This window comes from Syngnathus acus, chromosome 20, assembly GCF_901709675.1.
Source record: "Syngnathus acus chromosome 20, fSynAcu1.2, whole genome shotgun sequence".
Classification (NCBI taxonomy): Eukaryota; Metazoa; Chordata; class Actinopteri; order Syngnathiformes; family Syngnathidae; genus Syngnathus; species Syngnathus acus.
The window spans coordinates 1,429,300-1,455,217 of record NC_051104.1 but is presented as its reverse complement, the minus strand read 5'-3'; the positions used below and the strand labels follow the sequence as shown (position 1 = coordinate 1,455,217).

General features: G+C 46.9%; 4 protein-coding genes and 2 long non-coding RNA genes across 18 annotated transcripts; 5 read left to right on the top strand and 1 right to left on the bottom strand.

Annotated features, from left to right (window-relative positions):
• Positions 1-2,996: 2,996 nt before the first annotated feature.
• LOC119139576 lies at positions 2,997-3,442 on the top strand. Its single transcript, XR_005101384.1, has 3 exons — positions 2,997-3,092; positions 3,212-3,324; positions 3,402-3,442. It is a non-coding gene; the product is annotated as an uncharacterized LOC119139576 (long non-coding RNA).
• An 867-nt stretch (positions 3,443-4,309) lies between these two features.
• LOC119139589 (C-type mannose receptor 2-like) lies at positions 4,310-6,285 on the top strand. The gene is made up of 7 exons (XM_037280400.1): positions 4,310-4,531; positions 4,906-5,025; positions 5,108-5,215; positions 5,289-5,321; positions 5,388-5,522; positions 5,871-6,014; positions 6,143-6,285. The coding sequence occupies exons 1-7, from the start codon at positions 4,339-4,341 to the stop codon at positions 6,283-6,285; spliced, it is 876 nt and encodes a 291-aa protein (XP_037136295.1). The 5' UTR covers positions 4,310-4,338.
• Positions 6,286-6,448: 163 nt separating this feature from the next.
• LOC119139567 lies at positions 6,449-6,820 on the top strand. Its single transcript, XR_005101375.1, has 3 exons — positions 6,449-6,493; positions 6,570-6,702; positions 6,775-6,820. It is a non-coding gene; the product is annotated as an uncharacterized LOC119139567 (long non-coding RNA).
• Position 6,821: 1 nt separating this feature from the next.
• On the top strand, positions 6,822-8,640 carry LOC119139587 (C-type lectin mannose-binding isoform-like). The gene is made up of 7 exons (XM_037280399.1): positions 6,822-6,826; positions 6,896-6,962; positions 7,032-7,165; positions 7,236-7,285; positions 7,344-7,517; positions 7,609-7,754; positions 7,829-8,640. Exons 1-7 carry the CDS (start codon positions 6,822-6,824, stop codon positions 7,937-7,939), a joined length of 687 nt encoding a protein of 228 aa, XP_037136294.1. The 3' UTR covers positions 7,940-8,640.
• Positions 8,641-9,910: 1,270 nt separating this feature from the next.
• Positions 9,911-13,974, top strand: pdss1 (prenyl (decaprenyl) diphosphate synthase, subunit 1). Its single transcript, XM_037280309.1, has 11 exons — positions 9,911-10,083; positions 10,568-10,638; positions 10,710-10,821; positions 11,721-11,851; positions 11,932-12,073; positions 12,151-12,262; positions 12,446-12,555; positions 12,638-12,718; positions 12,843-12,956; positions 13,025-13,105; positions 13,180-13,974. Exons 1-11 carry the CDS (start codon positions 9,937-9,939, stop codon positions 13,318-13,320), a joined length of 1,242 nt encoding a protein of 413 aa, XP_037136204.1. The 5' UTR covers positions 9,911-9,936; the 3' UTR covers positions 13,321-13,974.
• Positions 13,975-14,249: 275 nt separating this feature from the next.
• abi1a (abl-interactor 1a) lies at positions 14,250-25,476 on the bottom strand. 13 transcript variants are annotated; one of them, XM_037280269.1, is made up of 11 exons: positions 25,293-25,476; positions 22,415-22,582; positions 20,966-21,142; positions 20,114-20,128; positions 19,316-19,419; positions 19,052-19,204; positions 18,115-18,218; positions 16,089-16,325; positions 15,706-15,795; positions 15,088-15,273; positions 14,250-15,013 (listed from the first exon to the last, which is right to left on the bottom strand). In XM_037280269.1, the coding sequence occupies exons 1-11, from the start codon at positions 25,407-25,409 to the stop codon at positions 14,838-14,840; spliced, it is 1,527 nt and encodes a 508-aa protein (XP_037136164.1). In that variant the 5' UTR covers positions 25,410-25,476; the 3' UTR covers positions 14,250-14,837. The 13 variants fall into 13 exon arrangements, with proteins under 13 accessions (XP_037136164.1, XP_037136165.1, XP_037136178.1 ...); XM_037280270.1 differs by having other exon boundaries at positions 19,316-19,416; XM_037280283.1 differs by lacking the exon at positions 20,114-20,128 and adding an exon at positions 17,726-17,785.
• Between the last annotated feature and the right edge of the window lie 442 nt (positions 25,477-25,918).

The window sequence follows — 25,918 nt, the reverse complement described above, 5'->3', positions numbered from 1 at the left end:
CGCCAGCCCACCAAGACCTGGCAGGAGGCGCAAGACGACTGCCAACGCCTCCAAGGGAACCTTCTCAGCATCACCGACCGCGATGAGCAGGTCTTTGTGCATGGTAGGCGGACATGAATTGAAATATTGGCCATGAACAAGTTGTTGTTGTTATATGTTCATTTCGAACCTATTTAAAACATGAAAATAGAAAAATAAGACACCACTTTAAAGTGTCATATCCAAGTCACTGAAACAAACAACCCAAAACCCCCAACGACAAAGAATGCTCGAGTAGGAGGAAGCAGAGCTGTTTAGATTCCCACCCTATTCCATTCAACAAATAATTCAATCAATAAAACCGAAGTAGACACACGTTCAGATTCCTTTTTGCCAGCGTGTAGTCAGTCTTGTCTTTTTTTTCCTCTCATACATGTTAAGAAACCAGTTTTTCGACACTTTTTTGGAACACTTTTATGTTTGCACTATTTTCGTGCTCATTTTCCAGACCATTACACAATTTCACCCCACAGACGACGGTTATACCCATACTTTTTATCGTTGTTCAAACATTTCCACTCCTAAAATTCTCTTCTCTTCTCAGATGATAGCCACCGTGCCTGCCTTTCCAGAAACAAATTTTGTATCCCGCTTGGATGAAGGTTATACCTTGCTGTGTACATATAATTTGAGCTGTCTTGTGTTTGATCACATCCCTGAGTGACAAACGTTTGTATGCTCCTTGTTATTTGTCCTATTGCTTGACTTATTCGCTGTTACCCCGTATTTCCACACAGTAGTTCAGCTATGGCAATATGTAGGTATCTGGAGTCCGGAATGCTTCTTGCTTTCCTCGGAGTAGCAATAACCTTTGACATTTTGGTTTTTACACGATTAATTAATGTGTGATTTCCAGCAGATTTTTATTGTCAACAGTCACGCCCAGGAATTTTCTTTCAGAAACTCATACCATTGTCAATTTTCACTTCCAAACGAGGCTTCGATTTATACCTGACAAATAATTTTGTTGTTGGCAGTGTGGTTTTACATTAAACCACGTATTCATTTCTCTTGTGATTGTTTGTTTTCATAAGCTGCTGTAAATTGTCCCCAGCGCAATAGATGTTTGTATCATCATCATTTCATGATGTTGGATACACAAGTCATTGAAGAGGACCAAGGGCAGACCCTTGAGGTTGTTCACCTGTTATGGGATACATGATCTCCAGACTTTTTACAAATTGCTGCCTGTTGCTTAAGTAGCTCCTCAGCCAGTCCAGACCAACTACTCTGATGCCATGATTTACTGGGTCAAATGCTTTTGGTTGATGAAAATCCCAATAACTTTTTTTATCATCTGATGTTCTCTATTAAGATCCATTAGTGTCCTTCCGGAATCCATATTGACTGTCAGCTAAAAGCTTTTTTTTTTTTTTCTTCAATCTTGTTTTCTCGTTTTTCTGTGAACAGTTTTATATATATATATATATATATACACATATATATATACACATATATATACACATATATATGTAAATTTATTTATTATACACACATATATATGCAATGTCCGCATTTTTTTTGTCAGATGCTGGTTGAGGTCTGATCCCCTCAGCCGTCTACCCTGTATATATATATATATATACACACACACACACACACACACACATATATATATATGCAATATCCGCAATTTTTTTGTCAGATGCTGGTTGAGGTCTGATCCCCTCAGCCGTCTACCCTGTTTCAGTAGCTCCAATTTGTGTTTGCAAACCGCACTGTTATTGCTGCTTTGGTTTTAATATTTCTCGTTGGTCCCCCTGTCTAACTCAATTCCTTTTGAGCTGAGAAAGTCGATCACCCGGAGCTCAACGGATGACGCGTCCTCCTCACTCGGCTCCTCTTGATGATGTCGTTCATTCTGGTACAGGTTACATCAAGGCTCTGACGAACGCATCCTCTCTGTGGTTGGGCGCCAATGTCGCCGTCGGTGACGAAGGCAGCACGTGGGCTGACGGAGCCTCGTTCACTTACGTCCGCTCGGCTTCAGGTCTGTCGGAGACGGTTGTCTGCTGCATTTTGGAGGAATGGAGGAGCACTGAGATCTTCTCTCCCGCCCCCCAGGTACCGCCGATGGGAATTGTCTTTCCTTCTTCACTGGCACCGGCAACTGGGAGTACGACTCGTGCAACAAGAAGAGAGGTTACGTCTGCAAGAAAAGAGGAAATGGTGAGAGGCAACGCCCCACCGACTGACTGTCATCGCCCCTTGACGTCTGTCTGTGCCTTGATGTCTGTCTTTTCCTTTCGCAGTAAGGAAAGACGCTACGCGGGCTCCTGATTGTAAGTCGCCTTTGACTGCGTCGAAAACAGTGACCCTGGAGTCACACCATGCCAACCAACAAATTCTGTGCTTTTTCATTTTTATGAAGTACTCAGCCACGTGTTGAATGTTTTTTGCATCGTTTTACCTTGTACAGCGGCACAACAGCGGTTGTATGCGGCCGTGTTTTTTTCTCAAGCGCGAAGGTGAATTTTCCGGAATCCTTTCAAAATGTAAACGTCTCTGATGCCATTGGGCTAAGCTAACCAAGTCGAGTCCCGGATCTTCCAATTTGCCCGAGAAAATGTAGATTTGGCCAACCGTGACCCGCAAATTGCCCTTTGCTCAAAATGGTGGACTGAAGGGCAAAAACAGGAGTGTGCTCTGATCTGTTCCCCAAATTGTGCCCTCAGCCAACAAGTGTGCTCCCGGGTGGCTCGAGCACGACTCCAGCTGCTACAAGAAGGTGGAGGAGCCCAACGGTTGGCTGGGGGCCTGGCATCACTGCGTCTGGGTGGGCGGCGACCTGCTCTCCATCACCTCCTCGGCCGAGGAGGACTTTGTGAAGGGCACCATGGGCGAGGACACCCCCTTCTGGCTGGGACTCTCCAACCAGGTGAGACGGAAGCGCAAGCGGTCGCCGACTGCTGCGACAAGTGTGACTGTTGTTCTTTTCCCCCCCAGAAATGCGACGAGTTCTGGTGTCGCTTCGAAGGCGGGAGCCGGAATCTGACCTGGTCCGATAACCAGACAACGACATACACCAACTGGGCCGCAAATCAACTCGAAAGGTAAGACGTAACAACTTTGCATGCTGTTGTCAGGCGGAGGAGCCAATTTTGAAAACGGCCACTTGGGGAAAAAAAAAAAAACACGGCAAAATAATTGCTTGTTTCTTTTCTCCCGACAGCGCCGACGTTGCATCCTGCGCCTACGTCAACCAAGGGGGAAGGGGTGAGCCCGGCAAGTGGCGGTCTGGCTCCTGTCTTTCCTCGTTGGCCTACATGTGCAAACGGCTGCTGAGTAAGCCTGCACGTTTGTAATCAGGTTGACTTTGAAAAGAGAAAAGCTCAAATAGGTCTTTTTTTTTTTTTATGCAGACTGCCCGACGTGCTCCCCCAAAAGTGGTCCTGCTGTAGTGGAGAGTGAGTTGCAGCACACTTATTTGCACTTGAACATCTTGTCATGGTCATGTTTCTCTTTGTGGCCCCAGCCTCCGACTGCCACAAAAACACCTTCCACTATGGCGATTATTGTTATCGTTACGAGAAGACGGTTAAAACGTTTGACGATGCTGAGAAGTCCTGTCTTGGCCGGGGAGGCCACCTGGCTAGCGTCCACTCCAAGGAAGAGGCCCAATTTGTGTATGGTGAGCACCCAGAGGAGCCGCCGCAGTCGTCATTTGACTGAAGCTCTTCTTGCCCTGAACCTCGTCTTCTCCTTCCTTTCCTCAAGATCACTTGCAGACCTCACAATTTGCTTTTGTGGGACTCAAGAAGACGACGGGCGACGACTACGAGTGGAGTGACGGAACAAGTTTTGTAAGTGAATTGCCTTTTAAAAAAATCATTTTTCAAAAGATGAGCTGGGAAAGTCCAAATTTGAGCAGGATAAAAAAAAGACTTGGGCGCGAGTGAGCGATTGCCGAGGAAGGGCGTTGGGAAGCCGAGCAGACAGAGTCCAACACGCTCATGTCGTCCACAGGACTACGACCAGTGGCAAGATGACACCACGGGGGACTGCGCATTCCCAAATTCTGTTGGGGAGTTGAGTGCCAGCCCCTGCACAACGCAGCGGCCATTTGTCTGCAAAACAGGTGCAAACGCCCCTCCCGAGCGCTTCTTCTGCACACATCAAGCATTTGCTCATATTTGCAAACACCCCGACCCCCCCCCCCCCAACCTCCCACCCCACCCCCACCCCCCTTTCCTCCCGCAGCCAAGCACAGAGGGCCTCAACAGCTGCCACCATTAATGGGCCAACTACGTAGGTGTCGTCGCGGACTGCAGCCGTCTCACCCCATCGGCACGCCGTCTTATGCTGTCTTATGTCTGGATTGCAGGCTGGACTGAGAAATGCGGCTGGTGGCTGGACGACCCCACCAACGACTTCTGCTACCTGTTCAACTTTCAGCCCATCAAGACCTGGCAGGAGGCGCAAGCCGACTGCAAAGACCGCCAAGGGAACCTGCTCAGCATCGCCGACTCGCTCGAGCAGCGCTTCGTACACGGTAGGAGGCCATGAATTAAAATATATTGGCCGTAAACAAGTGGATCAATTTTTGTTTTCCAACATGAAACAAACAAGAAATAGTAGCTAAAGTAAATCGAAAAAGGCGTCATGTCTTCGTATGCGGTCTTCATACGCGGTAGGCTGGCCATGAAGTTGCTAATTCTTTGAGCAAAACTGTTTTTTTTCCTGTTACGCCTTCCTTTCCAACTCAAAACCTGATAAACCTGAGACATGGCCAGCTTTGCTTGGGTGTTTTTTTTTTGTTTCACTCTTTCTTGCAGTATTGTTAGCGCTTTGTCACGGCCGTGCCACATCCATCAAGTTGTTGAGTCGTTTTGGAATAATCTTGCGTGTTCTCTTTGGGATCCAAAGGTATCACCAAGATTCTCATGGGTGATGCCTCCCTGTGGTTGGGCGCCAGCGCCTCCATCGAGCGTGACGGCGGCAAGTGGGCTGACGGATCCCCCTTCTCTTACCTCCACTCAAGTGCAGGTTGGGCAGAGGCGGTTGTCAGCTGCACTTTGGAGGAACGGATGAGCGCTCAGATCTTGTTTGCCTCCCTCCCTCCCTCCAGGTGTCACTGAAGGGGGGGAATGTCTTTTCTTGCTCACTGGCAGCGGCGACTGGAAGCGTGACGAGTGCGACAACAAGAAAGGCTACGTCTGTAAGAAAAGAGGAAAAGGTAAGTGAGATGTGACGCCCCACAGTGGACCGTCATCACGTGTCGACATCCACGTTCTGGTTCCCGCTTTTAGGAAAAACAGCAAAACCTCAGCTGCCACATGACGGTAAGTCACCTTGTACATCTCTGTAAAAAAAGACATGGAGAGAAGTCAACGGTTGTGCCCTCACAGGCTACAAGAAGGCGCTTCTCTGCCAAGACGATTGGAAATCTCTTGAATGTCCCGATGAAAGCGTCATCCGCATACGGTCGGCTTTCTATGGACGGAAGCGTAGCGACGTCTGTCCGAGTGGCGGCGGATCACGCGGTAAGAATCCTCCAGTGGCATCGTTGTTTTTGGCTCGCTGTCCTGGAGCCGTTTCTGTCACGAGGTTTTCACACGCCGTCAGCGTTGGCGGTAACTCGTTTGTAACATATAACTCAATATCAAAATGCATGGGCATGGACGTGTGAGCGATGGCAATAGAAAATGTTGATTTGACTTTGAATAAAAATAGAAAATGATGAAAAAGAGCTAAGCCGGGCGCTTTTTGGATTCCTCTTTCTCTAATAGTCATTAACCATTAAAATTCCCTACGTCCTGTGACAAGTTGAAGTCAGTATGTAAGTGTGCGAATAAAATGCGCGTGAAATGGTGGTGTGTTGTCACTTGCAGATGGCTGCAAGGTGGAAGGGGCTCTCCGTCACTTCAGAGGATTGTGTGACAACTATCAGATTTGCCCCCTTTACCCTTCGCATACGGACTCCTGCCCTGGTGTCTCCAAATACCTCCACGTCGTCTACAGCTGTGAGAAGAAAGGTGGGCTTCACGTCCTGACACTTGCCGATGATGTGCCAAGGAAAGAATCCAACGGATCCCCAGATAGAGCGTCGGCTAGGAATGAGCGAGCGTTCCTTCCACATTGTCTTTTTTTTGTCTTTTCTCAGTGTGTCTTGATAGTCTGGGCATCGCTGACGGGAGAATCCCAGACTCTTGTTTTTCAGCCTCTTCCTCTGCGATCAATGCCGAACCTCACAAAGCGCGTCTGGGGGGCAGCGGTTGCTGGAGACCCTCCGAAATGTGTACGTAAAAAAAAAAAAAAAAGTCGTAGTTTGGTATCCTGAGCAATGGAATGCCTTCCGCCCTCAGTCGGCAACTGGATCCAGGTGAACCTTGGTCAGAACTTCAAGGTGACAGGCATTGAGACCCAGAGCTGTACATACCGATTGCAAAATTACACCGTATTTGAGATCCTGTTCAGTATTGACGGAGTGACTTGGTATCACCACCCAGTACAGGTGAGCGGTCGCTGACTCTCGACTTTGTCGTCCAGGCTGTCGTCATTCACTGCAAACGCGCGTGTTCTGTTTCCAGCCTTCTGTGGGGATTTATCTACTAACCAGGCCCGTGTTCGCCCAGTACGTCCGCCTCCTGCCAGTAGACAGCAAGTTGTTTTTAGGCCTTCGCTTTGACGTCTTGGGGTGCACGTCTGACGACACCGCTCGCGGTGAGTACGACGTTTGGAGTGCAGTGAGAAACTAGCAAGAAACGGGCTTTGATTTTCCCTTCTGACCCACAGACATCTTATGCAGCAGGACAGCCGCCGACCTCGGCCTCGACGGTTCAATGACGTGAGTCGGACTTGATAAGACGTTTCTTGCCAAAAAGCCTCCTCCTTACTAAACGAACTACTTCCGCAGGGTCCGGTGCCCACCGGGCTGTGCCGAAGCCGGCTACCAGGTCTACGGAACACGGCTCTACAAACAGGTATGTTAATTACCGCACGACCTGCAAGCGGAGTTCTTGTTCTATGTCTGAGACGTTCTCTGAGTGCAGGACTCAAACATCTGCGCGGCCGCTATTCACTCGGGCGTCATTGAGAACCCGATCGGAGGAGATGTGACTTTGCTGAAGAGACTGCCACAGAAAGCCTACAACGGCTCCACCTGTAGCGGAATCCTCTCGAAAGTGTGCGTGCTCCGCTTTCACTGGCGAGTCCACTTAAAGATGCCCGGCTCATTCTCACTTTACTGTCTGCAGATATGTTAACAAATTGGCTCCGTCTCCGTCTTACACTTTTGCTGACACGGGTGAGTAGAATGTCCAGAATAGAAAGCATTTCTCCACGTGACGCCATCTTGCGCGCAGAGCCGAGATGCTTGGGACCTGAATGGGAGGAGTTTGCGGACTTCTGCTACAAACGTTTTGATGATACAAAGAAGTGGCACGACGCTCAACACTTCTGCAGGCGTCTCGATGCCAATCTGGTGTCCATTCGCTCCGAGGCTGAGCAGGATTGGCTGCAGGACCTCTTGAAGTCTGGTGCGCGCGCGCCAAGCGTCGCTCACATTGGCTCGATATCTGCCATATCTGGAAACCCATTGAGAACTCTGTTGCTGTTTGTCCTCTGCAGCCCCCGGAGACACGTGGAACGGACTGAACGACCTGGTCGATCTCGGCAGATTCGTGTGGTCGGACCGTCGGAAGGTGACCTTCACCAACTGGGCTCCGGGAAAACCTACCGGCCTGATGGAGAATTGCGTGGCCACCTTGAGCCAGGTAGGTGCAGAAAAGATTGACCTGCTCGCCGAAGACAAGTTTAGATTTAAAATCAATCTCATTTTGACTTTCAGTCTGGCAAATGGAAGATGATGTCCTGCATGCAACTCAACGCCTACGTGTGTAAGATGCCCACAGCGCGTTACGCGCGCGATATAAAAGACGCCAGTGGAAGTTGCGAGTAATCATATGAATGCAATTGACCTTGCATGATCATTCTGCTTGGTTTACCATGCATTTTGATTGACTGATTGATTTACCATGCATTAATATGATTGATTAACCATGCATTAGTCGTCTTGTTAGATTTACCATGTGTTATTATTCTGTTGAAGTTACCATGCATTCTTCTTCTTCTTCTTGACTTAACATGTGATACTATAATTTACCATGCATTATTATTATTTTGTTCAATTTACCATGCATTAATATGATTGATTAACCATGCATTGGTCGTCTTGTTAGATTTACCATGTGTTATTATTCTGTTGAAGTTACCATGCATTCTTCTTCTTGACTTAACATGTGATATTATGATTTACCATGCATTATTATTATTTTGTTCAATTTACCATGCATTCATATGGTTGATTAACCATGCATTAGTCGTCTTGTTAGATTTACCACGTGTTATTATTCTGTTTAAGTTACCATGCATTCTTCTTCTTCTTCTTGACTTAACATGTGATATTATGATTTACCATGCAATATTATTATTTTGTTCAATTTACCATGTTATTATTCTCTTAGATTTACCATGCATTTTCATAATTGATTTCTTATATTTCATTTACTTATTGTTAAATTTACCATGCATTATTATTCCATCTGTTGTTTTACCATGTTTAATTGACCCCCCCAAAAAACAATAAAATAATAAAGACAATTGGTGTCACCTGTTAACTCATTTAATAGTTTACTGATTTGGACAGGGCAATTTTATAATCTGGTCAATTACATCATACCTGGACATATCCTTCAACACTGGCTCAAGCGAGGAGTGTTTTTCGGCGTCAGCTGTGGGGCGTTGTGAATAAATGTGCACCCCCGGCCCCAAATCGTCCCCATGTAGAAACTCAAATTGTCTGGCCTCTTACTATCGTACCACTAGATGGTGGAATTGGACAAGAAATGCAATTTAAATGAACCTGAACTATTAGACTGTGATTACACATGGCACGGCTTGGCGTCCTAGTGACGGAAGTTAGGCCAAAGTGCTTGATAGTGTAACATTTAATTTTGGGATTATATATATGTATTTGTCATGATCATTGTTTTCTAACAGGCTGTAATGATGTGTATATTTACGTTATCTGGGTTACGTTCATTTTCGTGAATTGCTCCTCTACGCTCTGTGTGACGGCCGGCCGGCGGGAAAAAGAAAAGAAAGGAGGAAACGGGAGTTGAGTTGGGAGAGAGAAAAATAAAGACGTGGCTGAATGAGTCCTGCCATGTCGGTCGGTATCTTATTTTCGCAAGGAAAACTACGTACCGGAAGGTACGCACTGTACCACAATTGTGGCCCGCCGTACGACAACATGGCGAGCAGCTGACTTTCACCAGCAATGTTTTGTCCGCCTCGCCCGTATTGCTGAAGCTTGCTAGAAAAGGCTGCCTCTAGATGCCATACAGCAGCGCCTCCTAGTGGGCACAAACAACAACAAACTCCTGGACTTTTCAAAATATCTTTCACACCCACTATGGAAATTATCCTGTTAGTCTACCAATATAGTATATTTAATATACAGGTATATATTATAATATGAAACACAATTGATCTGTTGGTGGTCTTAAAAGGAGGCACTGTAGTATATTATATCCTGCCGCCTCAGAATTGGCTCACAATGGGCGCTCGTAGAGTTAGCAGGGTTGTCGAAAGGCAGTCAGTTAGCTATGCTACTATGTTAGCGCCACGACATTTATGTACGTCAGCGTCATCGCCATATTTGATGAGGCAAAGTGGAGCGATTGAAAAGGACGCCGCAGTAATTTGCCATTTGGGGAAAATATACAGTAAATCAAAGATTTTTTTTATCTTGGGATAAAAATCTGTCAACTTCAGATTCACAGCAAAGAAACATCTTTAAAAAAAAAAAAAAAAAATGTTACGTAAACGTGACGTCCATGTCATCTTCCGCTTCCGAGTCGCATGCGTGCGCCCATTGAATAACCTCGGTCAAAGATGGCGGGTCCACTGTGGTTGCGATGCCAGAGGTGGATCGTCGGTCGTGTCGCTGCGAATTTACGAGAAGCACAGTGGCACTTCTCCAGGCTCGGACCCGCGTCCGAGACTGCCGTGTCAGCAGGAAACTCGTGGCGGGATGACGAGGTGAGTGTGTCGCGATTGTGGGCGCTGCCAGAGAGGGGAAGGAAGGTCATTTGTAGTTACACAATTGTAATAACAGAATAGTTTTGACTTATATGGGGTATTTGAGAACTAAATTCCTGTTTATATCTTTTAAACATCGTTCAATATAGTTTACATTTTTGGTCAGAAGTTGTACTTTACATACTACGTTTATTATACCTTCATTCATTGACATTTATGTGTAAAAAAAAAAAAAAAAGGTTCTAAATTGTCATATGCTGAGCGATTATTAATAGAATCGAATAGACTTAATGCATTTCTTCTTATTTTGCACATTATTTATTGGATTACTTTTAACAATTTTACTGCGGGATGTTTGACCTTCCTGAGATCATACATAGGTGTGTCTGTGTGGATGCCTGCTGACGTTGCAATTCAATTTTTTCTTCCCCTATTTTATTATGGGATGAGATGAGGTGCCTGATTTTTTTCTGCCCCCTTTTAGATGCCGCCATCGTTACAATTTAACCAGAAAATCCTTCCCAGGTCAACATCCAGTCCGTTATCTCTCACCAGGTGAGACTTGATGATTCTAATGTGATTTGATTTTATTATACTGTATTTGTAAGTGTTTGTTTTCCATGCAGACACAGGTATCCAGCATGTTCCAGGAGGAAGATTCACAGTGATGCCAAACCCAAAGACCCCTTCACACTCGCTCAGAAAGACTTGACCAGCTTATACGATGACATTAAAAAGGTAAATATAAATAAAAGGTAAAAATGCATGTAAGCTAGGGATGCACCGAAATAAAAATTCTTGGCCGAAACCGAAAACCAAAAATGAGGAAACCAAGGCCGAAAACCGAAACACCGAAAGAAATGATTATGTCAGTTATTAGAACCACAGCATTTATGGCTACATGTGTACTAACCTCACTAAAATCAAGGCATTGCAATAAACCAGTTACAAAAGTATGAAAATATTTATTTAGCACTGACATTACAACAATGCACAATATAAATTAAAATTCAAAAATAAAATAAAAATAAAATGTTTAACTTGACCCCACTCATGTGTACATTAAATAATAATTTACAGGCTTATAACTGACTGGCCTGCTGAAAGACTGTAAAATTAAATATGTTCTCTTGGCAGAATCACTGGAGAACTTTCTTGCCTTTTCAAAAACGTCCGCCACAGACGGAGTGGGCGTGCTCGGTGTCAGTTTCCTTTTCTGTGTCGCCTTCTTCTCATATTCAGAATGGCGATCGGGATGTTTGGATTTCAGGTGATGAATTAAACCCGACGTGGAGAAACTTTTTGCAGATGCACCCCCTCTTGAAATTTCAGCATTGCATGTTTTGCAAATCGCTATCCGTGGGTCTTTCTCTGAGATAGTGAAATCAGTCCACACCGCAGACATGCTGGCTCTTATCCCGTTTTCCCGGGTGCTGGCTGCGCTGTTTGCTCACGTCATCACAAGTTTCGGCCGTGTTGTTTCGGTGATTTAGGTCTTTCGGCCAAAAACCGAAAATGCACTTTTGGGTCATTTTCGGCCGAAAATGTTCGGTGGCCGAATTTTCGGTGCATCCCTAATGTAAGCCACTTGATTAGGTCGCCCTGCTCACACTCGCACGTTTTTTATTTTGTCCCAGGAGCTATTTGTTTCCAAAGAAGAGCTCAAGTCTTTATGTGATTACTACTTTGACGGAAAGGGGAAAGCCATTCGGCCAATGATTGTCATCCTGATGGCACGTGCCCTCAACATCCATAGCAACCAAGCAGGGTAAAAAATACACGCACACGTTTAGTAGGCATGATGTGTGATATGATAGTGTGTGATATGTCGTCTGTGGGGTTGTGTAGAGACTTACTCCCAGGTCAGCGCGCCGTGGCCATGATCTCGGAGATGATCCACACGGCCAGCTTGGTGCACGACGACGTCATCGACGGCTCAGACAAGCGGCGGGGGAAGAGGACCATCAATGACCTGTGGGGTGAAAAAAAGGTGCACGTCGAATAGCGCTCACTCTGATCGCCTTCCTATGCCATGTTTTGTTTTTTTTGACTGTCATGTCCCCGAAGGCCATCTTGGCGGGCGACTTCATCTTGTCGGCCGCTTCCATGGCCCTGGCTCGCATCGGCAACATCACCGTGGTCAAAGTGTTGGCACAGGTTATTGAAGACCTTGTCAGAGGTAAAAGTAAAAATATTGCTTGACTTAAGTGTGTGTATATTCACTTTACAGTATTTACTAAAGCACAGTGACAGCCTTGTAGAGTTCAACGATTAATTTAATAATTGATTAATAAATCGCAGTAATTTGGGTGGGGGGTTGCAATTAGATGGTTGAATTTTTTTTTTTTTTTTTGTGGCACAGGTGAATTTATGCAGCTGGGCTCCAAAGAAAATGAGAGTGAACGCTTCAAGCACTACTTGGACAAAACATTCAAGAAGACGGCCAGTCTCATCGCCAACAGTTGCAAAGCAGTATGTACGTTCTGTCTGCACGACACCCCCCTCTCTTCAGCTGTCTCAATGTCATTCCTGTTTTAAACTCGTCTCACCGCAGGTGTCCATTTTGGTCAATGCGGACCCTGACGTACACGAGATTGCTTACCAGTATGGAAGGAATGTCGGCATCGCTTTTCAGGTACTTTCAGGAAAAACATGAAAATATAGTGCTCAGATAAATATATCTAAATCTAATTAACAAGTAACTCATTCATTGCTAGCTCAGTTAAAACAAGTGAATGAGTTCAATCATTTGTGTGCAGCTGGTGGATGACGTTTTGGACTTCACGGCAGGCGCCAGCCAGTTGGGAAAACCATCGGCCGCTGACCTCAAATTGGGCTTGGCCACAGGACCCGTTTTGTTCGCTTGTCAGCAGGTCAGCTTCGCCACAACTCGACCAAATTGTTTTTTTTGTAAAGTAAAAATGATCATTCAATTTGTCAGTTCCCGGAGCTGCACGCTATGATCATGAGACGCTTCAGCTCCAAAGGGGATGTTGACCGAGCCTGGCAGTACGTTGTCCAGGTACCCCAAATTGGCCATATTTTATTTTCCTTGTTATGATTGCTTCAATCAAGTGTCTTCAATTGTTTGAGCAGAGCGACGGGGTGCAGCAGACCAACTTCCTGGCGCGCCGTTACTGCCAGGAAGCCATCCGGCACGTCAGCCGGTTGCGCCCGTCGGCCGAAAGGGACGCCCTCATCGCGCTCACTCACATGGTGCTCGCCAGGGACAAGTAAGGTGCAACTGGAGGGGCTTCGCCTCAGGCAGCTAGCCGTGTCAGCGTGACCCTGCCCCCTCCTCTCCATCATGCAAGCATCAATGACGTCTCTTTCTACCTCGACACAAAGAGCGATTCACGTTTGACAGCCGCACACTGTTAGGCCGTTTATTAGATACCCTCATATACAGTGTATGTAACTCGATGGTTATTTAAATGCTCTGCATGAAATCTTTGAAGCACTGGGCTAAGTATGTTGCTACATCTTGTACTGTAAACGCAAATGTGTGTACTGTGGAGTCATTAATGCTTGGGCTCCGTCCGCTCTTGAAATCTTACCGAAGTTTCTAATCATGGCCTTATCATCTGCAACCACTGATCAATAAACATTTTTTTATTTTATTGCAAAACTTACCCTGTGTTGATGAATCATCACGTGTGCTTGTTGTCGTATATAGAACTGTTTATTATAAAAGGCTGTACATTAATTTTTAAATCAACATATTTTACACAAATGAAGGGCAGCGTGGACTTGAAGCCAAATTTTCTTGTTGGATGCACAAAAAGCAAATGCGAAGGAACAAATGAAAACAAGACCTGGTCTGAACTCAATGCAAACAACTGAATGAAAGTTGGTAGGACTCAACGTGGCTGCTTGTGAAGAGCAAAAAAAGTTGCTCTTTACATTTTTTTTTTTAACTTCTAAATTCTTTCACATTACGCCAAATTAACTTTGCATGGTCGGAATTAGTTGTTGGTTTTTAAACTGGCTACACACCCTCAGAAGAAAAGCTGAGGTTATGCTTAGCAATTAATCCAAACCTGGTTTGCGTAACGCTTCGATGCGAAACATTTCCTGTCATCAAATATGCTGCATGACAAAGCCAAACCGAAGGTCAACCCGGAACTAACATTGCATTACCAGAAAATTTTATTTTATTTTTTTTGCATTAAAGGATGCCAATGTGTGAACGCAGCAAATGTGTTTAATTTTTGAGGCCCGGAAATCTGCATTTCTTTCTTTTTTTTTTTTTTTTTTAAGTTCAGTGATTCAACAGAAATACAAATTATATAAAAGGTGAATAAATTTACAACATAATGGCAATAGCAATAAACTGAAGTTAATATCATGAAGGTTGGCATGCTTTTTTTCTAAATGGTTCTTCTCTCAGGGAGGAAGTATTGAGTTAACTCAATTTACAGCATAGAGAGAACGCCGCCGACTGATTTTATTTTATTTTTTTACACATTTCCATCAAAGCTCCTTGTTGGAGCAGCCGGCCATCTTTCCACATCCTTCAATTGTTGTCTGTCCACCCACGTAGAAAAGCCCCAATACAGTGACCCCTCCCACTAAATTGCAGCTCATTATTTGTGCAAGCCGAACAGTCGCAGATTTTTAACCACTTTTTTTTTTTTTGGGTGTGGCCCGTGTCTGGTCCTCTCTGGATCGCGGGTGTGTCTGGAACGTATCCCTGGCAAGCGGGGGCTCACCGTAGACTACTTGTACAGTTTCTCATCTTGCTTGGTCGCGTTTCAGTCGGCATAGTGTATGATGCTTTCCACATAGTTGCCGGGGAAGAGGCCGGTGACGCCGCCGCTGACGCCCTCGTACCAGCCGTCGTCGTTCTTCTTCATCACATAGATGATGGCGCCCTCCATGAAAGAGAGCTCGTCATCTTTATCCTTGCTGTAGTCGTAGATGGCCACCACTGCCGGAAGGAGGCGGAGACTCACGTGAGGACACTTCAGAATAGCAAAATTGTGAGAAATCTGGCGCACCGACCTTTTTCGACGTAGTTTTTGGGTGCCCAATGGGGGTCTCCGTCGGCATAGGGGTCGTTGTAGTGCACCACTGAGGCATCCTCCTCCTCGTAGTCCACCGGGGGAGGGGGTGGCGGCGGTGGGGACTCGTCGAACATGGCCAGGTCGTCCGGGGGTGGCGGCGGGGGCGGAGTCGGGGTGTCGGAGACTGCAGGGCGAGCGACGCGGCGTCAGTGACATGGAGATTGTGAGGTCAAGGGGTCGGTGGCATGACGATGCACATGCACAACTTACATGCAAATTTGAAGAAAAGTATTTTTTCTTTTGACCAAGGGAGGGGAAAAAAAAAAAAAAGCCACACTAATGTGGGACATGCGCGTCTTTCATTAGACGGAACGCTACGTTGAGACCATTACGACTAATCATGCAGCTACCATGCAGTCCAGCAAAATAAACTATGTGCTGCTGTAAAAAAATAAAATTGCAAGCGTGTTGAGTTCGTCACAGAGTTGCAAACAGTGGGAGCCACATTTGTGAGAGTGGAGCCAAAAATAGAGCAATGCATGCTGGGAACACAGACGATGAGGACGAGATGCTGGGGTGGGTTGGGGTGTCAATCAATGATGGGCTTCACACTTACTGCTCTCCTGCATCCTGGCCACAAAGCCAGTCAGGGGGATCTGTGGCGTCAGCTGGGGCATGGGGGGAGGAGGAGGGGGGGCCACGCACACTGAGGGACAGCACGCACACGCCGGGGAAAAAAAGAGAAAGACAAAAAAAGAGAAAGAAATGAAAAAGAAAGAGAATCAGTCACCCAAAGTGGAAAAGAAATGCCGCCCCACACGGAGCTGATGTGACAAAGGGTGCATCTCAAATACGCTTGGGGCAGTTCTGGGATTCAAAATACAGCCACTAAATTTCACTTGTATCTTGGCACCGATGTCTTCTTTTTCAAAAAGTCCCTGAGCTAAAATGGAATCACTACACTACACTAGACCGTCGTACTACAGGGGAGGGGCTTACTTGAGTTGTGGCTGTAAGCGGGCGTGCCCCCGTTAATATGAGGCTGCTGTTGCTGCATTTGCTGCTGCTGTTGCTGCAAGGAGAACTGTGAGGTGACGGAAGGGGCCCGACGGTAGGTGCCGGTGGCCGACACCATGGAGACGGACGAGTTGGCGGGGTTGTGCCGCGAAATCTGTCGCGAGATGGTGCCGAACTGCGACATCGGGGCGGGGCCCGGGCCAGGCCCGGGGGCCACCGCTGGCGAAGGGTGAGGAAAAATGGCCGGCAGCAAGCAGGAAGGTGAAAAAGATGGTAAAGCAGACACAGAGAGACCCAAAACAGTTAAAAAGCCTGATTAGAATCAGACATGACCAATCAAAAGGAAGCAGAGCGGCTTCTTAAATGACATTTCAGGAGGGAAATCAAATACAGTGGCGCCTCGGTTTTTGAACACAATCCGTTCCAGAAGGCTGTTCGAGAAGTGAATCGTTCGAATTCCGAATCATATTTTCCCCATTACAAATAATGGGAAAAAATTCATCCGTTCCAAGCCCAAAAAAAAAGCGCCTTTTTTAAGCATTTTTTCATTTGCGCATTTTTGTCCAATCGCGCAACTACAGCGCACCGCCGAACGCGCAACCGTAGCGTGTCGCCGACCGCGCAACTGCACCGTGCTGGTCGCATTATTGTGACAGAGCCGTCGCTGAAATTTAGAAAATGTTTTTAAAGTCCTGCTGTACTTTCCAAAATTTAAGTGGACATCAGTGCGCAGGGAGCTTAATTTTGTCTGATCGCGCAACTGCAGCGCACCGCCGAACGCGCAACCGTTGCGCGCCGCCGACCGCGCAACTGCACCGCGCTGGTCGCAATATTGTGACAGAGCGGTCGCTAAAATTTAGAAATTATTTTTAAAGTCCTAATGTACTTTCCAAAATTTTAATGGACCTCAGTGCGCAGGGAGCTTAATTTGGTCCGATCGTGCAACCGCAGCGCGCCGGGCGCTCAGTGTCGCATTGCTTTAGGAGCGTCTTTGTGTTTTAGGATCGCTTTACTACTCCCACCTACTTCCTTTGGAGGCATGATTAGAGTTGATGCAATCCTCAGAGTAACGAGAACGTAATAACGACCAGAGTCAGTTGGCATGCGGGTCCTCTCGGCTCATCTTGCGAGGTTCGTCAACCGAATTCCGTCCGACAGCCGAAGCAAAAAAATCTCGAATTATTTGTTCGAATACCGATTTGTTCGAGAACCGGGACGTTCGAAAACCGAGGCTCCACTGTATGTCCAGCTTGTCCCATTTCCTATTCAGCAAAACAATAACTGTTCAAAGTAATATTTTCATCATTTCAAGTATTTGCAAAGGAAATGCTGCCAACCATGATGAACCTGCTCAGCCAGCGTTGCTTCGTTAGAAAAAGGCAACAAAGAAACGCTTCGACATTTGTTAGCCAACAGACAAAAAGTGGAGTCAACCACCACCACCACCACCACCACCATCACCATCACCACCACCAGCAAGATTAAGAGAACTGATTTGAAGGGCAGGCCCCAACGGACTGACCCACCAATACTGTGACCCATGCATGGCGGTCAGGACGCCCGCCCGAGGGTCTCACCTATGGGTGGAGGAGGTGGTGGCGCCGGTGGTGGTGGTGGACCGAACCCGCTCGGAGGGGGAGGCGGAGGAGGCACACCCGGAGGGGAGGTCATGAATGGGACTGTGGAAAGTTTTTTTATGTTCACAATTTACTATCTGTCATCAAAGTAATGATAATCCGATTCCATCACCTTTTCACTTTCACCTCTACTTTGCATATTTCAATTGAACACAAACAGATATTTAGCCCCTTGGCCTTTTTTTGTTTGTTTTTATTGTTTGCTTTGTGGTAGACTGTTTCAACGGTGACGCTTCTTGCGTCGGCGAACCCGAAGCGTAAATTCCGAGTATATATTAGAGCATTAGTTGCATATTCATGTGTGAATGAACTGAAAGAAATTTATAAATCTGCACGCCACGTGAAGCACAGGGAAAGACAAAAACCCTAACCTGGTCCCAAGTTGGGAATGGAGGGTGTAGGTACTGCGATGGGAATGCCGATGCCACTGCTGCTGCCGCTGTTCTCCCGGCTGCTGCTGCCCCCGCTGCTGCCGCTGAGACACCACACAAACACACACACACACACAAGCAATTGTGATTCTTATGATTTAGAAAGAGGATCAGAATACATTTTGTGACCATTCGAAGGGTTCACATATTCTCAAATAAAATCTGCCGGCTGTCCTCGTGCGAACAACAAAATTCCACATTAATTCCATCAATGGGAGTGAGGGCAACATGAAAGTGCCACATCTGAGTTTGACCCCGGGGTGGGTCTGCCTTGATCCTCCTCTGCGTCCTCCTTCCTCTTTCATCCCACTTTAAAATGATACCCCCGCCTCCCCGGGGCATCCCTCGACCTGCTTGTCAACTAACATGTCCCTGAAACCCTTCAAGCACCTTCCATCCCAGTGAGCCAGTGCCCACTCTTGCCATGGCCTCTTGCCATGCCCCCCCCCCCCCCTCCAATATTCATGTCAGTGGAGCCCCGGGCGCTCGTGGCACAAACAGCAGGGGGGGGGGGGGGCGTTGACCCTCCGCAGGCTGCACAATAAAAGTGCCAAGCCTCATTTTTGTTTTGAAGGCCAATTTGATCTGGCTGCTTCGCTCGGCTCGTTTACGAGCGTCCCCCAGCCTCCTCATTTGCTGCAAAAAGAGCAAAAGAAACATAAAATATTAACGAGCGTCAAAGCCTGACTGCCGTGCTCCTTTGCTAACGAGCCCTCGCTTCAAACGAGATGAGTGTTTGGCTCTCAATGGAGGTGCGCGAGCGAGCAACGTGCTGTGGGACGAGTGTGAGATGTTTCACTTCGCGGCACCCAAGCACTACTTTTCTATGTGGCAGCTGTTTTTCATATGTGTCAGGAAGGAGGGGGCTAGACGCTACCTGTGTGTGCGCTGCCTCTGGTTGAGCGAGGCCGTGCGTCCAGGGCTGTGCTGCGCGGCGTGCTGGTTGCCCAGGCGGGCCGGGCTGGTCATGTAATCGTTGGGCACCGTCGGGGGCTTCACTGGCTCCAAAGTTTTGTAGGATGCGTTGCGCCTGTAGAAGCGTCCCCCCGCCCAAAAAAAGAGGAAAAATGTGAGTGGTGAACACCGATCCTAATGAAAGCAGCAAATGTTGTGATCCACAGCGACTAACGGAACGTCTTACCCAAGCGTCCCGCGCCCTGACATGGGCGGGCTGGGTGGTTTCTGCGTAGGCGGGTTGGTCCGCGATAAGGTTCCCGCTCGGACTGACTGATTGTTTCCGTGCTGCTGCGGTCGGGAAGAAGGAAGACAGAAAAAGAGGAAAAGGCCTTTTAGAGAAGGCGACTTGCTGCTGCTCCATTTTGGGTGACGGCTGCACTTGTTTACAAATGTGAAGGTTGCGTCTGATGTGTTAATGAAATGTGTCGGAAAATTACCTCTGCCAAGGAAGTTGTTTTTTTGAAATGAGTTTCTTCTCCGGATTAAGCAGCAAAAATAAAACCTCATTTACAGAGTCAGAGAATTTTGTTTGACTTTATAATCAATTTGTTCAATTGACATCTGGCATGTCTTTTTCAATACTAATCTTAAAAACCCAGTGTGCAACTGTTGAATAATCAACCGCCATTGCCAATATTTGACGAATTGTGGGCTTTGTATGCGAGGGAGTAAAATGAGTTCGTCTGGCCTTGGCGGAGGTCATCTTTGCTATTGTGGTTGTGTTCCACTCTTATGAGTGCAGTGTGGGGGGAGCTGAGGAGGAAAAAAAAAAATCTCAACTACTTATCTAAGGACGACAACAACACATAACGTGAATGACAACATGTATACATAGGGATGCGGGGTTAAAGGGTGGGGTGCATCTAGTCATTAAGGGGTTGATTAATGGGGAAATAAGACAAAAATGTTCATATTGTGCAGTATTTTCCATGTTTAAAATACATGACACCAAAATGGGTCACGTGGAGGACAGAAAACTTACCTTGGCTTTCATCCACTTAGTGTGGGCAAGTGGTGAGGAGGGTTGGATGGGGGGGACGGAGACGGAGTGGAAAACAGTCAGAAAGAGGGCATGTCAAAACAGCCACAACGCAGTGAGGTCACAAAGAGACAGCCGAGAGAGAGTGAACAAACCAGTCATCCATGATGCAACATTTGCGTTTAGCCTTTCGCATGTCAGGGCCTTTGCTTTGCGGCCAAGGTGAGCCGCCAACTTCAAGTTTGGAGGGGAAACCCAGGCGTCACGCTGGCCAGGTTAGCAGCGCTCGACGGCATTCGCTTCGCAAATGTAGGTCATGCTCGCAAATGGCAAGACGCCCGCACCCCTCCCTTATCTTTGCTCCCTTTCTCTGTGTGGGAACACTTGAATTATGACCTACTTTGAAAAAAAAAAAATTAAGAAGCCTTTTGGGAGTGATGTCATCATGACCCAGTGACCTCCACATTCAAGCTTCATGGGCAGCCGTCAAGTGAAGATGTCATTTCCCAAAATGCTGCCATCACTTTCCTGAACTTCAAATGTAATTACCAGCAAATTCTCCCATGGAAAAAAAAAAGCTTTTAGAGAGAAAGAGAAAACGTAATCACAGAGACCGTTTGGTTGTCGTCTGAGCTTTCCGTTTTCTCCCAAAGGCCTGACAAAAGACGTTCTCTCTGAGAGCAGCATGATGTTATGTCATCTCCTATTTTTTTCCCCTTGAGATTTTATTTTGAGGACATTATCGGCCAGCCTTCGAGAAGATAGTGACAAGCTCTCTCTCTCTCTCTGTCTCTCTCTCTGTCTGTCTCCCTGTTTCTGTCTCCCTGTTTCTGTCTCTGTCTCTCTCTCTCTCACCTTGACTCCGTGTCCAACGTCGTCCAGCACGGCGTAGTCGATGGGCTTCCTGATGTAGCGCACGGGGCGTTCCATGTTGGCTGGCGCGATGATCTTGTGGGTCCTCGCCGTGTTCTTGTTGGTCGTCAGGATGCCAATCTCTCGTCGCGCCACCTTCTCTTTGTGGATGTCCACTGTCTGGGGATGACATCATAACAAGCGGGTGAGGGTGGTTGCTGAACAGAAGCTAATGCGCTAACGCTTCTTGTAGTTAAACAATGACTTTTGAGGGGCTCGTTGAAATAGAAACCCGTTCATCTTCTGCTTTATTTGCAACATCCGGTGACTGACTCACTTGTTCCTTCCATTCACGTCGCGAGACGCGCACATGCACAAATGGCTCATGTTTGTTCTTGCCAACAAAAGCTCTGGGGGATTTTTTTGGGGAGTGCAATGCAGACAAAATGAGACAAAAGAGGTGACATGCCTTTGGGTTTTTTAGCAGTCCTGGCTGTGCTAACAGTGACTCACAAAGACATGCGAACTTATTGCGGTGTCCACTTGTGTGGCCTCCGCCAAGTTGACGTTCACGACTTAAATAGAAGGTGACTCAGTTTAGGAAGTCAAAGCTGCTCAAAACAAGACGACTACTTTTCTATTTTACATCTACGTCGTGTCTGAACAGCGTGGGAATGTCATTGGCATAGAAGCTGCGTGATGGACACATGCGGTTGGTCGGTGGCAGTGTCAGAGGTCGTCAGTGTGAGGCGTCAGCTTCCGCTGCGCACACAAAGCTCTCCCTGTTGGCAGCCTCTTAACAGCCACTTCACACGCTGCACAAGGTGGAAGAGGAGCTTCCCGCCACCCCAACAGGTCCTTCTCTTGGTCTTCCTCCACGATCACTACTGCAGCTTGCGGAACATTTCCCTACAGCCCACTTTTTACTTCCTAAAATGCTGTTAACGATTGAACCGATCTTTATCTGTGCTTCATATTCCTCTCCCAGCCTGACCCGAGGTGTTGCCATGGTAACAAAAAAAAAAGTCCCACGACCTTGGTGCTGGCCTGACATCTATCCGCTGAGATAAGAGTGTACAAATCTGCTTTTTTCTTTAGGTCTTTGGCCTGCTAAGTTCCTCCTTCCATTGCACTCTTGCCCTGGTGCCAACGGAGGTTTCCGCCGTCCACGTGATGCCATAGAGAAAAGATCTTTGGGCCGTGGCTCTTCGCTTGACTTATCTGAGCTCTTAATTCCTTCATCTGTATTAGCTGCACATGCAAGAGGCCTATCGGAGGCTTGCCGCGACAGAAAAGGGACCGCTTCCGAGAGGTTTGCGGTCCACATTCGAGCTTGTGGGACTTTGATGTGGCTCAAAGTAGGACCTCGACAATGGCGGTTGTAGGAACGGCCCAGATTCAATATTCAATAAGTGAGAGCGACCGCTGGTGGGCGTGTGCGTTTGTTATGACCTGCGAGATGTGGTTGATGGAAGACTCCATGCGCCGCAGCTGCGAGGCCTGGATGTCCAGCAGCTGCAGCACGTTGTTGGCTAAGGCATTAATCTGGTAGGCCACGCTGGCCAGCGACTGCGTGGTGTAGGCTTTGGTCTCCTCCAGAGCTTTCCTCTTGTCCTGGGCCTGCAGGGGGGGGGGGGGGGGGGGGGCACACAAAAGACAAAAATGTAAATTCAAGTGCAGGCCTACATTTCACACTCAATGTTTATTCTTCTGCTACATTTACACTTCCTCCCCCGGGATACAAACTGTCCGAGAGCCTCCACCCAGATGCCTGAGCAGGAAGTGGACTTCTTAACGCGGTGACATCACTCGGAAATCAGATAGAAAGTCCAGGCTGCACACTTGCTTTGTCAAACGGGGCAAGCGTATTGAAATGTAACATTTTCGGCACGTCAGCCGGCATGCAGACAGACATGTTGGAACGTCTGAGGCCACAAGCCAACGCAATTGATTCCACTCTGACACACTCGTCTTTCCACACATCCAGAGAGAGCCCGGCTACAAGAAAATCTCAGGAATGCTTGGAATCCAGCAGAAGTCGTTGAAGAGCTCTTGGGGTGTTGGGCCGTCAGGGCGGGCGCCACGAGAAAATAAACATTCAGGAATGGAAGGAGCAGGATTTGTTGTTGTTGTTTAAACTCAACCGCTTTTAACAAATGGCAAATCTCGCTTGAGCCAAAAGGCTCAAAGGTCAAGCGAGCGTGGAAAGCGGCACGATGAGGGGAGGAGGGCGGGGGAGCGATTGCAGATCTCTCGAGGCTCTCGGCCGCAGGCAGCGTATCCGCCGCTGATTGTTGCCGACTGTAATCTGGGCACGGGCAGCTGTTGATCTCGGATTGATGTAAACGTCTGAAATCCGGAAGCTCATTAGGAATAGCAATGACGCGCGTTCGCTTCGACTCGCAAAGCCTTCTGCTTCACCGCCTGGCATGGATGGACACTCGTCTCTGGGATATCCCAATACATTTTTCTGCATTTCCTCTTAAGGTCATCTGGTCTCTCTGTGTTGCAACTTGCTGATGTTGACCCCGTGACTCCAACCTCGCGGGCCGCTTCCCGTTTGAAGCCTCACTCAATTTTCGGGCGTCGTTTAATCTCATGATGTCAAAAGTTCAGTGAAGTTCAGTAAAAAAATATATGTATACATTTCCCCCTATAATCTCCAATCTGGGTTCATTGCAACAAGCATTCAAACTAGGATGCAAGAAGGAAAATAAATGTATAAAGCTGTTATGCTGTTATGCTACTATGCCCGTTATGTGACGTGTCGGACTAACCATAAGGCCCCTCGTGTGTCTGTCTATGCCAAATCCACATTGACGCGAATGTGCACACACGCAGACAAGCCTCAACTTGAAGCGACTTGCCACAGCAACCCTTCACAAAAAGCCTAGCTTCCTTCCTTCCTCCTCCTCAACATTCTCGAAATGTCACGGCGTTCAAAGAAGATGGTGAAAAGCGAGCAGTACAGGGACTTGGCGGCAATGATGGCGTATGCCGTCCGCCGCCTTTGGCGTATGACTTGCATTTCCTCAGGAAGTGTCCTCATAATTGAGCCAGCATAACCACGTGTTAATCGCCGGCTTTTGTCTTCGAGGGCTTTCCTGTTTGTTCACATTTAGGAGATTAAAAAATTTTTTTTAAAAAAAAGGACTACGAGTGTGTGTCAAGTGTCACATATGACATTTTGGGATTTCGAAATATCACCCTTAAAATTTATTTTGGCGAATATTTTTTAGCAGCATCATTGGTAGGAAAAAAACCCAATACTTTCTATAGAGGACATGTTATCCCGCAAAGACGTCAAAGCGGACCAAGACACTTTAGCTCCATTTGAAGCTGGTCTCCGAGGGCTATAATTGGCACCAATGTTCCTCACAGCGGTGCCTCCAGGCTGCCAAATCGTACAGCCAGAAGGCTGAGGAAGAAAACTAAATTACAGGGAATCCTGGCGGGGGAGTGCGGCTGCAACAGACACACCCTCCCTGACTGACAGAGCACATTTTCTTCCTTTTTCCTGCTGTTACTTTATCACCCAACAAAGCTGTCACTTTTAAAAACAAACCCCCAGTGTCACTCATGAACCAAATGGTCCTACAAGCACCACGGTGGAAGCCCAAGGGCCAGCAGAGACAAAAGCTATTGAGAACTTTGTTGAGAGAGAGGGGAGAAGAAAAAAAAGAATCAATAGCCAAATCAATAGCTCCAAGCATTATTGACCTGACTACACATTCCTCAAGCCTGGAGATCTACTGTCTCTGCATGAAACACTGCATTCCACACGCATGTGTCTCATCATAAACGAGATAATGGACTGGAGGTAATGCAGCAACATCAACAAAAGTGTGACAGCGGAGTTTACTTGTGGCCACTGAACGCTCCACTGCAACAAGCACTGTTTTTGAGGTACAAAAGAGGTGGTTTGAAAATGGTCCGTGGCTATGATGGTAGCCATAAAAGGTTCTACTGGCGGCGTGGCGTGTTAATGTGGGATTATATGGCTTCTTTTGCGGGCTTTCTCGTGATATAAAAGCAAGTTTAACAGCTGAGACGCGTTCACTGACCGGCTGTAAAACAGGCCTCCGCGCGTCGGTAGTTTTTAACCCACACGGCGTATTTTATTATTCGACAGGGGTAAAGTAGACACACCCTCCGCGTAAACACATCAAATATCGCCACAGCGGCTCATAACGAGACACCCCGTGAGCAGTTTGCTAAGTTAGCCCCGTCCGCCACTTTCTTTTTCCACATTTCCGGTGCCAACCAGCGTTCGGATCCTCAGCTTTTTCGCCACAAAAGACGGCAGGAGTTAGCTCCGCTTTTAGCTTACCTGCACATAATTGCTTTCACAGTAGTCCGCGACTCGGGTTAGGTTCTGGTAACTCTCGACAAGCGCTCTCTTGCCGGCCGGGATCTCCTCGTCGAGCAACATTTGTAGTTCCGCCATCTTTACATGTCTCCGCTGAGTGTCGTGGTCCCTTCTCCGACTTCCCTTCAAGTGAGGCGGCCACCAGCTCAGCCTCAACCCCCGGTAACGAGAGCGGCCCCTCCCTCGCCTGCTATTTGTGTGCGACTCGCCCATTGGTTCCTACAACCGCTGACGAGTGTTCAGCCTGTGTGATCAAATGCTGCTTGGGTCATATGTGGTAATACAGATTAAGATTTTTTTTTTCTTCATGACCATGATAAGGAATTTGTTTGTGTGATATATATAATAATAATAATAATAATAATTAATATGATTAATTATATATATATATATAAATAAACTTACCATGTTTCGTATAGCTTTTTTTTCCAAACAACCATGTATAAACGTTTCAAAGAAAAATCAACTATGTATAGTCAGGCTTTTTTTTCTAAATAAACAACTGTGTATAGTAGTAAGGTATTTAAAAAAAAAAGAATCAACCTGAAGACATTTCTATTTCTAAACAACCATCTAAAATACAATTT

Coding starts and splice junctions, on each gene's coding strand:
- LOC119139589 (XM_037280400.1), top strand. CDS start 4,339: ATGCTGTCTTATGTCTGGATTGCAGGCTGGACTGAGAAATGCGGCTGG. Junction 5,026..5,107: donor TTACCTCCACTCAAGTGCAG/GTTGGGCAGAGG, acceptor CCCTCCCTCCAG/GTGTCACTGAAGGGGGGGAA. Junction 6,015..6,142: donor CTACAGCTGTGAGAAGAAAG/GTGGGCTTCACG, acceptor GTCTTTTCTCAG/TGTGTCTTGATAGTCTGGGC.
- LOC119139587 (XM_037280399.1), top strand. Junction 7,286..7,343: donor TTACACTTTTGCTGACACGG/GTGAGTAGAATG, acceptor TCTTGCGCGCAG/AGCCGAGATGCTTGGGACCT. Junction 7,518..7,608: donor GCAGGACCTCTTGAAGTCTG/GTGCGCGCGCGC, acceptor TGTCCTCTGCAG/CCCCCGGAGACACGTGGAAC.
- pdss1 (XM_037280309.1), top strand. CDS start 9,937: ATGGCGGGTCCACTGTGGTTGCGATGCCAGAGGTGGATCGTCGGTCGT. Junction 10,639..10,709: donor AGTCCGTTATCTCTCACCAG/GTGAGACTTGAT, acceptor TTTTCCATGCAG/ACACAGGTATCCAGCATGTT. Junction 11,852..11,931: donor ATCCATAGCAACCAAGCAGG/GTAAAAAATACA, acceptor GGGGTTGTGTAG/AGACTTACTCCCAGGTCAGC.
- abi1a (XM_037280283.1), bottom strand. CDS start 25,409: ATGGCGGAACTACAAATGTTGCTCGACGAGGAGATCCCGGCCGGCAAG. Junction 21,143..22,414: donor CCATCAACCACATCTCGCAG/GTCATAACAAAC, acceptor TGTCATCCCCAG/ACAGTGGACATCCACAAAGA. Junction 16,326..17,725: donor TCCCCCTCCGAGCGGGTTCG/GTCCACCACCAC, acceptor ACCCTTCGCCAG/CGGTGGCCCCCGGGCCTGGC.